The following is a 14039-nucleotide window of genomic DNA, read 5'->3' on the forward strand; positions in this document are numbered from 1 at the left end:
GCTGCTGTGTCTGCTCAGCATCCTCTGGGAAACCCACGGAGCGGGACAGGGCAGGCTGGGGGTGCCTCCAGCGCAGGGGACATGGGACATCACCTTATTGCTGTCCCCTCTTGTGCACTCAGGACCAGCATGGGAGATGCTGGACCTGTCCTCACCCCCTGTCTGGCAGGGGCACCCACAACCTGGCCACCCCCTCCCACCAGCGGCCATCCCTGGTGCCAGCCACCCCCTGGAGGAGGCACCTCGGGGCAGCACGGTGCCAGGCTGGGCTTTACCCCCGGGACCCTCACACCGCCACCACCGAGGAGTTCCGGGCACAAGGGGTGTCCCGGCCCTAGCTGTCCCCATGGCCCACAGCCGGGCCGATCCCGGGCTGCCCCGGCCCAGCTCCCTCTCCCGGCCTGGCGCGCTCCGTGCCCTGCCATCTTGCGCCTGTGAATAATTCACCGTCCCTGTCCCCGTTGTTTCCTTGCAGGTATTTATAGCCCGTGATCACGTCTCCTTGGAGGCAGCTCGCTCGGCCGCCGTGTAAATTTAGCTCCCGTCGTCTCTCACATGTCATGCCCTCCAGCCCTTGCAGGAGCCCTTCCATGCGGGCCCGGAGCCCGCACGTCCCCCTCCATCGCTGCCCCACGGCTGGGCAGCGGTGCTGGCCGTGCCGTGCCGTGCCGTGCCCGGTGTGCCCCGGAGGCCGGGGCAGCTCGGCTTCCCTCCGGCAGCTGCGCGGGGCCACCGAGCCCTTCAGCTGCCGCGGCACGGGGGACGCTTTGAAATTCCTGGGCTGCCATCTGTGCTATGCAAATGCCCCGATCTGACGGCTGCTGCGGACCCGCTTCCGGACCCAGCGCTGGAGCTGTTGTTATCCCGCTGCTCGTCCCGGAGCCACGTTCGAGGAGCACGAACATCGCCCTTCTCCTGCCGCCCCCTTGACAGCCAGCCCTGTGCTCTGCCCAGTGAGGAGGGAACGGGGCAGCTCTGCCCTCGGCGGGTGGATGCTTCTTCCACGAGGTCACCTCCAGTCCCCAGGGTGCTCGGCCTGGCTGCCGGTGTCACGGTGCCCCTGTCCTCGCCGGGATACGGAGCCAGGCCCGGGACTGCAGCACACGGGCCGGCTGTGCTGTGCACAGGTGGGCTCCGAGGATGGGCACCAGTGGGGACGGAGCCACTTGGGCACTGGGACAGCCGATGGAGCGGGAATGCTGCAGGAGCAGTGCCCGTGTCCCGGGCACAGCGTGCTCATCCCCCTCAGGGCGGGCTGCTCCCACAGGACCCCACCCCAGGCACCCATCCCCAGCCTGGGCCTGGTGAGCCACAGGCAGACAAAGCAGGAGTGAGTACCCTCCCCTGCTCCCCATTCCCCACCCTACTGCTGGTGTGCAAATACCCCCGTGAGCTGCCCCAGCTTCTCCCCAAATTCACCTGGGCGGTGCTGGGGGGCTGAGGCTGCACCCACGGGTGCCGAGATGGCAGCAAGGGGCCACCATGCCCACACAGCCCCTGCTCGGTGCTCTTTAAACGCCGATCCGCTGGGGAGGTGGCAGTGGCTCCCTGGGGTGGCGAGGGAAGCGGGGGGCACGTTTGCCAGCGCGGAGCACGGAGGTAATTAATGAGCATCCTGCGCTGCTCCCCGCTGCGCCTCCATCCCCCAGGACCCCTCGGCCGGCAGCGCGGGTACCGCCTGCTCCTGCCGGCGCTGGGGGCCGGGGGACCTGGCGGCACGGGGCCTCGTTAATATTTTAGGAGCTCTTTTGTCCGCAGGGGATGGGGAGGCTCGTTCGCAATCGCCTTTCATCTCCGTGAGGCCTCCGCGCGGCTCCAGCCTCTTATCTGCCGCCTCCTCGCTGCTTCCCTCCAGCTTGTTATGGGGCTTGGGTTGTTGTTTTTTTTCTGGGAAGGGTTGGAAAAAAAGCCTGGCTGCTCCTGGCCAAAGGGCATCCGCCAGCCGTGCTGGCGGCAGCTGCTGGAGCATCCCCGCACGGCTCCTGCCTGCCTGCTGCCGTCCCTCCGCCGCCTGCTCGGGGCTGCAGCCCTGCCCGGGCTGGGCTGTGCCAAGGGCTGGGGCTGGCTGTGCCCCTGCTGGTCCTGGGGAGGGCCTGGAGGCGGCTGCTGAGCCTGGGCCCCTGTGGTGGCAGAGAGAGGGGGTTTTTGTGTGTGTGTGTGTGTGTGTGTGTGTGTGTGTGCATTGCCTGCCTGTGCCACTGGTGAAACTGGAGACCCCCAAGGGCTGTGCCAAGGGGTCCATGGACCCACTGAAACCCCATTCCTTGTGGAGGATGCCCAGTGGGAACATGAAAAAACAGCCCTGGTGCCCAGCTGGCTGGGAAGGGGCAGAGCCAAAGTGCAGAGCTGGGCTGGTTGGAGGAGGAAGAGGGTGATGAAGGAGCAAGAGCTGAGCTGCATTTCTGCTCCCCCTCTGAGCTGGGGAGTGTCAGCAAAGTTGGGAGAGCAGAGGGTGCCCTGGGAAGAGGTCTGGCTCAGCCCTGGGGCTTTAACAGCCCCATGGACAGTTGTCTCTAGGTCCTCCCTTGGACCTCTCCTTCATCCTCCCCTTGCTCCTCTTGCTATCTTGGGCAATCCCTCACTGTCCCCAGGTCCCAAACTCGTACTCTTGGCTCCTCTTGTCCCTCCCAGGCAGTGTTACTCGTGATGTCCCTTCTCCAGTGCTGGTCCCAGCTGACTGAGGGGTTGGCAGCTAGGGGTCCCTGTGTTCTTGGGGGTCTCCAGGTGAACCCCCATGCACACACAGGCTCTCCTGCAGACTCTGTTGCCTTTCTCTTTGATTCTGTCCATCCACTGTGTCACAGAGGCAACAGCACTTACCTTGCCCTGGAAAAAGCCCAGCCCCACTCCTGGTCCCTCCCAGTGTTTGCACAGCCCTGGCCATGGCAAGATGTGCCAGTCCCACCAGGGCTGAACCCATCTGTCCGTCCCTTTGCCCAAGCAGGAACTTGGATCCCCAGAGGAAATCTGGCTGAAGGCCTTCAGGAGACTTTTGCAGCTGTGTTCTGCCAAGGCTGACAGCATCTTCCCATGGGAAGGTCCTTCCCCATCAGCCAGTGATGCACAACAGGCTTCAAAGCTCCTTCACCGCACAGCCCAGCTGCAGGCACGCCGGTGGGGACTGCTGCTGGCCCCTGGGGAGGTGGCATCCTCCTGCCACTGGCACTGCTGCCAGGTCACCCCAGCTGGCAGTCCAGGCTCGGGGACCTCGGGGAGGGCTGGCGCCTGCGCTCAGGAAGGCGGTGAGCTCACGGGTTTAATTTTCTCAAGGCTTCGTTGGCTCTGACATGTGATCCTCGCTACAGGAAGGACGCGGCGAATGCGTCGTCCCCCGGGGCTGCCTGCCTCGACCTTGTGGGAAGAGGTAAGAGCACAGCATGGCTTTTCCGCCCCACTGGTGTCGCTTCCAACAGCAATTTAATATCTCCCTGATAACCCAGGCTGAGTTTCAGGCACCGTTAAAAAAAATAAAGCATCTCCTGGTAGAAGTCTGTGTCCTCAGCTGAAATCCCTGGTGTGGGTCTGCGTGGCTGGCCCCACACTGCAGCTGTCCATCGCCAGCTCCAGACTTATCCTTGTCCTCTGGCAGGGCCCTGATGCCCTCCTGGAGAGGACTGGGGACTCCCAGTGTGGGGACTGTCACCCCTGGGTTCTGTGCCCAGAGGAGGGGGAATGTTCACCAGCCCCATCTGGGACACAGTGGGGCTTTGGCAGCTCCATCCCACCCCATGGCAAAGCTGCCATCACTCCCCTCCTTCCCTCCCAGCATCCCAGACATTCCCCCATGGTACCACCCATGGGGCAGATGTACCAGGGCTTTTCCCAGCCAAGGGAAGGTCTGGGCTGCTCCCTTTGGGTGTGCACAGCCACCTCGCTGTGACCAGCAGGGCTGCAGGGATTGGGGCTCACTTTGGATGCAGCAGGGCTGGGATGGGCTCAGCCCAGGCGTGACCCTCAGTGCTGGGCTGGCCATGCATCTTTCTCCAGGTCCAGGTCTCTGCTCCTGGCTCTGGGCTCACTTTTCTGGTTCCACTTGGTTTCCCCAACTCGATTTCCCAGGCTCCTTTCCGTGGGCTCGATTCCCTGTGCTCACCTCTGTGAGCCCTCCAGCACCTCCAGAACGGAGGTTCCTTGGGCCTGGCTTGCTCGACATGGATCTCCAGGCTCGGTTCTCCAGGCACACCTTGCCAGAGGTGTCTCCCAGGCTCGATGCCTCGCTGGTGCTTCCCGGGGCTCTCCCCATCAGCCCGGTGCCAGCAGAGGGCCTCCCTTACCAGCACAGCACCGTCTGGAAATTATAAAACACATTATCTATTTGGCAAAACTTTGTGCAAGGATCAGGAAAAGGGCTGGAATCCGTTCTCCTCCAGGAGACCGGAGACAGCGTGTCCCCCCCGGCTTCTGTTTTCAATGCCAGCACTCAGCCGCGTTAAAGCCGTGGGAGCGTTCGTCATTAAAATGGCAATTGTGGAGCCAGGCAATAAATTTAACATCATAAAAGGCGCTGGGAGGGTCTCGCTCATCTGTTGCTCTTCAAAGAAAAGCGTTAGTTGCTTCCGAGAAAAAAAAAAAAAAAAAATTGGGAAGAAGCAGGTGAGAGGGGACGGGGTGGCAGCTCTCCCCGACTGCTGGGGCGCTGCGGGCAGCGAGGCCGGGCAGAGGGGACCTTTTGGGGTGCCCGTGGGGCTGGGGGTGCCGGAGGAGGGGGCGTTGGGACTCTTTCCAGGTGCTGGGGTTTCCTCTCTGCGTGTCTCAGTGGGATGAGCGGGTGCGGGAACGCCTCCCCTTGTGCCGCTGGGGTGCTCTGTCCCCCGCCACCAGGGAATGAGGGACACGCAGCAGGCAGGGTGACATCGGCCAGGGCTCCCTGCTCTGTCCTGCACCCCTGCGGCGCCGCTGGTCCCTCCCGGGCTGGGACCCCGCAGCTCCCGCCGCCAGCGCCGCCGATAGCGCCGATAGCCATCATCTCCCAACGCCAGGCTCCGGCCGCCGGCGTCTGCCGGCAGAATTAGCCGTCGGGTTGGAACCGTTCGCTAAATAATTCAGGAGATTTCTTCCTTTTTTTATTTTTTTTTTTCCCCTTTAAGGTCGGAGTATTTTCCAGGCTGGGTTTCCATCGAGGGGGTGCGGACACGCTCAGGCAGTACCGCCATGTGTTTACAGCTCAGCTCCCGGCGTTATTTAGGGATTGTAAAACCACAGCAGCTCGCTCGCTCGCTCCCCCCCCCGCTCGCCGCAGCCAATTTTTTTCCTCCATGCGGCTCTCGTTGCAGCGGCAAAGGTCAACCCCGCTCCTTTGAAAGCAGCACCCCCCTCCCTTATCAGATTTAGGAATCCTTGGGGGAGGTTGAAGCCGAAATGCAGGCAAAGCCAGCTGGCCGCGCTCCGGCCGGGGGGGCGGCGGGGCTGCAGGGTGGGAAGGAAGGATGGAGGTGGCTGCCGCGGGAGGAGGAGGAGGAGGAGGGCGGTGGGATGAGCCCCCGCGCCCGGGCGGGGCAGCACGGACAGCAGCAGCGGTGAAGAATGGGGCGCAGATAACCCAGCTGATTAGCGGCCGCGCCGGGCTCGGGCTGGGCGAATTTGATGTGATGGGGAAATCGCTGCCCGGGTGAAGTCAGCGCGGCTCGGGGTGGCTGGGGAGCCCCTCAGAGCAGGGATGGGGGTCACAGCAGAGGGTGAGCCCTGCAGAGGAGGGCTGAGGGCACAGGGATGGGATGAGGATGGGGGCACGGGAGCAGAGTGAGCTCCATGGAAGAGGGGTGAGGGTTGTGACAGAGGGTGGGCCCGTGGAACTGGACTGGGGAGTCACAGTGATGGGGTGAGCCCCGTGGCAGAGAGATGGGGGTCACAGTGAGGGGACAGTGCCCGTGGCAAATGTCTGGGGTCTATGGCAGGGCCCGGGAATGGATGGGATATTATCCCCTGGGATAATCTGCTCTGGGGGGCACTCCCAGCTCTCTGCCCCACCCCCCAAACTGGGCAGCCATGGGGAACCTCAGTGAGGCTGAGCAGGGGAAGAGCTCTAAGGGCTCATGGCCATGGATGGGGTGACCAAGTGACGGCGAGAGTGGCACTGAGGTCCCTGGGGAGAGGGAAGGAGGCAGGAGGGAGCAGGGGAAGAGAACCGAGGACGGAAGGCAGGCGTGGGGCGGAGCTCGGACGCGGGGCAGCCCCGGCCCGGTGCCGGGCGCTGCCCTGGAGACGCTCCCTGCTGGTGCTGTCCCGGCCCAGGCACCGCTCACGCCATCAGACTTTGCCAGCGGATGGTTTTTAATTAAAACCAGAAGATGCTGCTCTGCGCCCCGGCCCTTCAGGGATGACCACTGCTCACATCCTCTGCCTTTGGTCTTCCTGGCTGCACAGCTTGACACGAGGAGATGAAAGTCCCTCCCTGCCAAAAAAGCACCAGAAAAAAAGGGCAGCCATAAAATCACGCCTCCAGGATGTCCCCAGCCGAGGGTCCAGCGGGGTCCCGCCGACCAGGGGACATGGCCAGGGCCGAGCAGCAGCCCGGGGAGTGGGGCTGTTGCCTTCAGCCCTTCTAAAAATAACAGCTCCGAGCGCCGGGCGCCTAACTGGAACCAGCTTTCCAAACTCCCCGCTGGAAGCAGCTTTAGGAACCTGCACCAGCCTTTCTGGGAAAGAGCAATTAAAAATAGCGAGCAACTGAAAGCGCTGTCCCTGCTGCCCGTCCTGCCCCTGCGTGGGGAGCACACGGGGAGCTAGGTTTGGAGGGCAGGTGTTTCCCTCTGCTCAGCTTGGAAAGGCCAGCAGCTCCTAGAGATGGAGCTGGAAGGATGTCATGGGGGGATTCACCCTCCCTGATCCCAGGAGAAAGGGGGCAGTGGGCTCAGAGCCCCCCAAGGAGAGCAGGTGGGGCTATTCCAGCATTGTCACCTGCTGGTTGTGGGTGCTGGAGCTGGAGCTGGAGCTGGCATGGAGCTGGGGCCACATCCAGGCTGGAGCCTAGAAGGCCAAAGGCCAGGCTGTCCCAGGAAGGTGTGGATAGAACAACATCCTACAGCAGGGGTGGGAGGGGGATTCTGGGGACAGGTGAGGGGCTCTGAGTATCCCACATGGGCTCCAGCTCATCCACTCACCCTGGATCCAACCCATCCATCCCCACAGCTCCACCCCACCCACTCACATGGGACCCCACACATCCACCCTCACGAGCTCCAGCTCTGTGGATATATGCTCTCCATCCCACTCCCTTTGGGGCTCAGCCCCATCACTCCTGAGCGTGCCCATGGCTCGGATGGGTGCTGGACCCCTGCCCACACTGAGCCTGGAGATGGCCGCATGCAAGCTTAGCTGGTGGCATGTGCCTGATTCCCCGTGCCTGGCTGGTCAGTTCTGTGCCCAACCCTCCATTCCATGGCATAGAGCCTGCACCCCCACGTGCTGCTGCTCCCACTGATCCCAGTGATCCCACTGCTCCTGCTGATCCCACTGCTCCCACTGCTCCCCAGCTCCACGCTCACTCCCTTTCCCCACCACCAGCCTGCTGGCCTGGCTTATGGGGTACCCTGGTTGCCCCTTGGCTGGGCACCCTCCAGGCTGCTCCAGGCATCCGTGTGGCCACGCTTCCCCCGAGCCATGGTGGCCTGCCAGCGTCTGCCTGCTCTTCCTTCCCCTCCCTAATGAGAGCAAACAGGGCCAGGGCAGAGCCCCCGAAGCTCCCCCAGCGGCGGCTCCCCGGGCGCTCGTTTCCTCTCTGCTGCCTTCGTCTCGTTACGTCCTAATTCCCTAACGAAGGGCCATGGGAGAGGAAGTCTTGCGGAAGCCGGTCCTGGCAGCCGCCTTCCTGCTGCCAACCCCAGCCCCGGCACAACGGGATTTCCTCGGGACTGGACAAGACCTAATTCATGTTTTTGGTCTGGCACAAACCATGCTGCTCTCTGCCCCTCTTGCTCAGTCAGGGCCCCATCGTTCTCCTTCCCATTTTGTATTTATCCAGGTCATGAGCAAGGATGTCCCACATCCTCCTTGAAAATGCCAGTGAAATGCTCCCCTTTTCCTGCGCCAGCAGCGTGCTGTGGATTCCCAGGTGTCTCCAAGCATCCCGAGTGCTCCAGGTGTGCCTCCAGCTGAGTGGCTGCCGCTGGTACCCATGTCCAGACGATGGAAAAGCTGATGTTTTGGGACTGTCTTGGGACAGCAGCTCAACAGCTGTTGTGTCCCAGTGGGTTTCTGAGCACAAATGGGAATATCCACCAATCCCCTTAGCAATGCACTAATGCCTCTCATCGCCTATTCTTTGTCATTGCTATGGAGAAACCCTCTCCCTTTTCCTTTTCTTCCATGTGCCAGCGAGTTTCTATATCCTTTAGCTTCCCTCACCAACTCCTTCCATCCCCTGCAGACTCCTTTTCCCCCCTCACTCATCTCAAGAGCTGCCAGCCCCACGAGAAGCAGGACAGTGGTCCGTGAGTGCAGCTGTGTGAGCCCCTCGGGGCTGGAGCAAGGATGAGGAATGGTCACCACGGAGGGTGGCCAGCCCTGCCAGCTCAACCAATGGATGTGCCACCACTTTTCAGGACAAAACCCTTCCTCCACATAGGGGTGCACAACCAGGGGCTGTGCTGGGGGCTTTGTTTTCTTTTAGAGCCCCAGCAGTGACACGGGGACCCTGGCAGAGAGCAGTGCCCACAGGATTGTGTTGTGCTGGCAGGGACAGATGCAGATGGGAGGTTGGACTGCAGGTGAATAAGGATTCTAACAGCCTAGAGGGGTCCTAAAGGATCCTTTGGGGATGTGGAGGAAAAGCAAAGTGGCACACCGGGGTCTCTGCTGCCTCGGTGCAGCCCTGTGATGTTCCCAGCTCAGGGAGCTTGGCAAAGCCCAGGAGAACACAGGAATTTGTCTCTGCACTCTTTCCTGAGGGAGTTTTGCTCCTGCCAAGGGGAGTTCATTCCAGAGGATTCCCCAAGGGGATGCTCACAGAGTGGTTCACGGGGAAGATGGGCATCTCGCTCAGGGATCCACCAGGCAGGTGAAGAGAGCTCTGGAGGGATCACAAAGGGAGATGAGGCTTCTCCCACCTCTTTTGTGCTCGCTGCCTTCCCGTGCAGGGCTCGGCCCCACCAGGTGAAGGCAGGAAGGCATCAGGCAGCACAGCAGGGCTGGTGGGAGTAGCATGGTGGGGGGCCCAGCTGGTGCGTGGGCCCACGGAGAGGCTGCACAGAGAAAGGAGAAAGGGGAAAATGGCTTCTCTAAACCCCCAGGAGCCATGGGGAGGCAGGCACGGGGTGAGGCAGGGAGGGCAGAGCTCGAGGGGAGCCCCTGCCTCTGGACAGGAGGGCATGGAGAGCCGGTGTTGTGGCAGGGAGCCAGCAGGAGGAAGGCAGAGCCTGTGGGGTGGATGAAGCACCAGGGACTGAGCAGCACCAGTGACCACGGGCACTGCCAAGGCACTGCTGGATCGGGAGCAGCGTTTTCCCAGGAGCCTCCAAACCCCACCAAAGCTTGGTCCCCAGGAGCCACCACCACAGACCAAGCCCCTGCATCCCCCAGCCCCGAGTGGGGTCCTGGGGGTGAGGTGCAGGAGGAACCTTTTCTCCTGGAGCCACCACCCTGCCCTGCCCAGGCAGCTGCTGGGACCTGCCCAAGGCAGTGACAGCTGGCTGCCCCTCGCCATGGGACATCCAGCACTGAGGAGACATACCTGGGACATGGAATGAGTCTCTCCACATGATGAGCACTGCTTGATGCCTTTGAGTCCCCAGGGTTCCCACCATGGCTCCTCCAGTGTGTCACCACACCTGCTTTGCTCCCAGGGCTCCTCCCTGACTTTCTGCCCAGGTCATGTCCTGGCCAACCACTCCTCAGGATGGCATCTCCTCTGGGCAGCTGATGGAGGGGGGATCAAGACCAGACCATAAGCTGGGCTTAACCAAAAGGGATCATTTCCATGAGGCACAGGGAAAAATGAATCCTCTGACCGTGGGAGAGAGCAGGAAAGGGCTGTGCAGGAATGGCAATGGAGAAGGTGGCACCCTGAGAGGTGGCAGTGGGAGGTTAGAGGGGTGAGGGTACCACAAGGTGTGTTTAATTCCTGGAATGGCTTCAGCAAAGGACGCCCTGACAGCACAGCTCAGTTCCTCCCAGCTGTGCTTGTCTGCAAAACAGCCATCCCTGCTTCCCCAAAATACTTGGGAGGGCTGGAGTAGGCCAACTCCACCACCCTCATCGATGCTGCAGGGAGCCTATTTTAAGCCTTGCTAACGTAGGAGGATTAAATTTGGCTGGCTGAGACACGTCCTGCTCCCAGCTGTCCCCCAGCCTCCCCTGAGGTTGGCAGCTCTGCCGCAGGCACGGCTCACGAGGCAGGAGGCTGCCCTGGACCTCCAGGGTCAGCTGCCCTGCACAAGAGGAACCCAAAACTGGGGCATCTCCTTGGATGCAGAGGCACTCAGCCGGGCTGAGGGCAAAAGCTCTTCCAGGCATTGGTGTCAACAGGTTGACCCACAGGAATGTGGTGGGAAGCGCCGAAGGATGAGCTCTTGTGCTGTGGATGGGTTTGGAGTGAGCTGGGCTCTCCAGCCCCATGGTCCCCTCCAGAGTGCCCTTACCCAGAGGAGCTGAGTGATGGGAGAGCCTTCTCCCCATCGTGGCATCCCCCTGCCTGCACAGCAGGGATGTCTGTGCCCAGGGAGTCCTGCTGAGACCCACAGACTGATCTGCCCCTTCCCACGGGGCGCAGACTCCTCTCCCTTGCCCTCGCCCCCTGCACTCCCACAGGTCCCCACCAAGCTCATTGTTGTATTAATTGACAGAGCACTCATTGCTGGAGGTCTTGCCGATGAACCTCATGGAAAATTGCGTGTTGCCTGCCTGGAATTCCCTGCCTGGTGCCAACTCGGGGTATATTTAAGCGAGTGTCACACCCGGCCACCGAGGGCTGCATCGGCAGCACCGTCTGCACCCACGCAGCCCAGGGCAAACGCTTGGCCGGAGGAAGTGAAGCAAGAGCTGGTTTACACCTATAGGGACGGACCAGCACTGGCTCCATCGCCGATCCCCGCCGCCACGGGGAGCATCACTCCGCTGCTCTTCCTCCCCTCGCTCCTTCGGAAGACGCGGGTAATAATCCCCATCACCTATTTGCGAGGCTGTTGTGAATTTTCATGAGCTCCCATCTGAACGGGGCTTTGAGCAGGAAAACTGCTGTATCAGCTCTAGGCAATGATAAACAATACTCAGCATTTACATATTCAAAGCACTTTGATTAACTCTTGGGGTTTGAGGACTTGAGTCGATTCCCACCCGACCGTAATGGCAGCTGGACGGGGCGAGGGACGGCGCTGGGGGAGAGCTGAGGGGAGAGCTGGGGGTTCACTCCGCCGGGAGAAACCCCCGACAAAGTCACGCAAAGCACCTCCTGCCTTAAATCCCTGCCTGGAACGGAGGAAAAATAAATCCGGCTGGTCCCCGCCTGCGGGAAGGGGCAGATCCCGCCATGCGGAGCGGGCGCCGAGCTGGAGTATCAGCGGTTCTGCCGCAGACGCTGTAACCAGGTGTTAAATAGCTGTGAAATGCTAACTTGATTCATGCAGGAATTGCCAAATAAAGGATTTTTTTCTTTTCTTTTAAGAAAAAAATAAATTAGGGAAGGATGGGCCCACGCCTGCCCTGATGCACAGCGCCGTGACCTCCTCCCCAGGCGCCTGCTAACTCCACAGGGGCAAAAAGCCGCGGAGAGCAAATCCAGGAGCACGATTTCGCATTTTATTCAGCCGGTTATTATTTTTTTTTTTTTTCTTACCAAGTCTTCACAATCTCCTGGATTTAAATGCCGCCCCCCCGCCCCTCCCCAGGGGATGCTCAGCCCCCCGGGGTTCCTGCTGCCACGGGACCCTCCAGCATTATTATTGAAATCACTGTCAAACAAGAGCAAAACCTGGCGAAACTTTGGTGCCGCCCTCATCCAGCGACTTCAAATGCGGCAGCGGCCGGGGCTGCCTGCTCCGGGCAGGGGGTATCCGTGCAGAACTGCCAGCTCCGGGGCTAAACCCCTTCCTGAGCGCTGCCGAGCCGCCCGCTCAGCTCCTTCTGCCATTAATTAACGGCAGTCTCGGGAAAAGTAGCTCTCCCTGCTCCGGCGTCGGGGGCCAGTCATCCCGCACCGCAGGATTCCGGCGTATCCCCCAGCCCGAGGCAGAGAGATGCTGCTGCCGTGGCCGCCGCCGTTCAGCCAGCACCGCGTCCTGGCCCTGAAAATCCGGCTCTGGCTGGGGAAGATAAAGGGCAGGGACACGGCCATCCCTGCGGGCGGCTGGAAGCGGGGAGCTGGGCTGCGCTGCCCGCCACGCATGAGCACTGCGAGGCCGCCGCTCTGCTTTCCTATATTAAAAAAGGTTTTCCTGCTGCTAGGAAGGAAACTTTGGGCAGCGTCCCCTGCGCAGCAGCCCGGCAGCAGCAGCCGGAGCCAAGCCCCCGCAGCTCCGGGAGCGGCAGATGCTCGGGCTGCTGGGGGTGCGGGGGGCGTGCGGGTCTGGGCGGGCACAGCCCCTCGGCCCGTGTCCCAGCGCCGCTGGCCGGTCGTGGAGCTCTTTGTACCCGGTGCTGGGGACAACCGGACGGAGCTGGCCATGGAGCGGGGTCACTGGGAAGGACAGGTCCAGCTCCAGAACTTGCGGGAGAGACCGCAAGAGAGATGTCCCAGCTGCTCCCTTCAGCAGGAGGAAGGACCGGGGAGGGCGAAGGGGTGGCCCTGGGGTTGGGGTACGGGGCTGACGCCGCCTGTCCCCGTCCCACCGGCGCACAAGGACACGGGGACTGGGCAGCATCACCCGGCAAAACTCCCGGAGCCCCGCGCGCCCCCCAGGCGGGTCCCCCGGTGCTGGCACGACACCCCGGGACGGGCTCCTGCCTTCACCCCCTGCCCGGTCCCGCTCTCGGGGGGCTGCGCATCCCCCGGGGGGCTGCGGGGCGGCGCGGAGCGGGGACACCGGGGTGCCGCTGCCGTGCGGTGCCGCGCCGGGGCCGTGCCGTGCGGTGCCGCCCGCGCCGCGATCGATCGGCATCGACCGTCCCCGCCGCGCTGCTCCAGTTTCCAGCCAATGTCGGGCGGCGGCGGCCCGGGGACCCGCCGGTGGCACCGCGCACCCGCCTGGCGCCGCCCGCGCCGCGCTGCCCCGAAGAGCCGGCCTGGAACGCACCGGCCGCGGAGCCGCTCGGCCGGGGGCGGCGGCGGGAGGGCGCGGCCGGCCGGGCACCGGAGCGGGCACTGAGCAGGCACTGAGCAGGGCACCGGAGAGAGCACTGAGCAGGGCACCGGACTGAGAACTGGAGCGGCCAAACAGCTGGGCACCAGACTGGGCACTGCCCAGGGCAAGCAGCCAGGCACCAGAGAGGGCACTGAGCAGAGCACTGCTCAAGGAAAACAGCCGGGCACCAGAGCAGGCAAACAGCCGGGCACCAGAGCAGGCAAACAGCCGGGCACTGAGCAGGGCACCAGTCTGAGAACTGGACTGGGCAAACAGCTGGGCATCAGACTGGGCACTGGACTTGGAAGCAGACCAGGCAAACAAGCAATGGGCTGGGAAAGCAATGGGGCAAAGAAGCAGGTACCAGGCAAGGCAAACAATCATGCACTGAACTGGCACTGAACCAGGTACCAGGCTGGGCGAGCAACCAGACGCTGGAGCAGATATGGAACCAGGCACTGAACCAGGGACCAGACTGGCACTGGCGTGGGCAAACAAGTGGGCATGGAACCAGGCACAGAACTGAGCACTATGCCAGGCACTGCTGCAGTGAGCATGGAACTGGGTACCAAACCAGACAAAGAACTGGGCACCAGGCTGGGCCGTGCTGCAGTGGGCACTGACTGGGAACTGCTGCACTGGGTGCTGCCCAGGCACCAAACTAGACATGAACTGGGCAAAGAACCAGGCTCTGCAGCAGGCAGTGCTGGCCTGGGCACCAAACCAGGCACCGCATCAGGCAGAGCTATGATGACACCGAACCAGACACTTAAGCAGGCACAAAACCATACTGGGCACCATTCTGGGCAGCACCATGGCTGTACCCAG

At 62.3% G+C, this 14039-nt stretch overlaps 1 protein-coding gene across 2 annotated transcripts; it reads left to right on the forward strand.

Moving 5' to 3' along the window:
- Positions 1-253: 253 nt before the first annotated feature.
- On the forward strand, positions 254-11576 carry LOC121364636. Of its 2 annotated transcripts, XM_041488047.1 has the most exons (4): positions 254-1127; positions 3271-3364; positions 7961-8078; positions 10779-11576. In XM_041488047.1, exons 1-4 carry the CDS (start codon positions 993-995, stop codon positions 11131-11133), a joined length of 702 nt encoding a protein of 233 aa, XP_041343981.1. In that variant the 5' UTR covers positions 254-992; the 3' UTR covers positions 11134-11576. The 2 variants fall into 2 exon arrangements, with proteins under 2 accessions (XP_041343981.1, XP_041343982.1); XM_041488048.1 differs by lacking the exons at positions 7961-8078; positions 10779-11576 and adding an exon at positions 4060-4487 and having other exon boundaries at positions 272-1127.
- Positions 11577-14039: the final 2463 nt, after the last annotated feature.

This window comes from Pyrgilauda ruficollis, unplaced genomic scaffold (genome assembly GCF_017590135.1).
Source record: "Pyrgilauda ruficollis isolate IOZ18807 unplaced genomic scaffold, ASM1759013v1 scaffold86, whole genome shotgun sequence".
In the NCBI taxonomy this organism is placed as follows: Eukaryota; Metazoa; Chordata; class Aves; order Passeriformes; family Passeridae; genus Pyrgilauda; species Pyrgilauda ruficollis.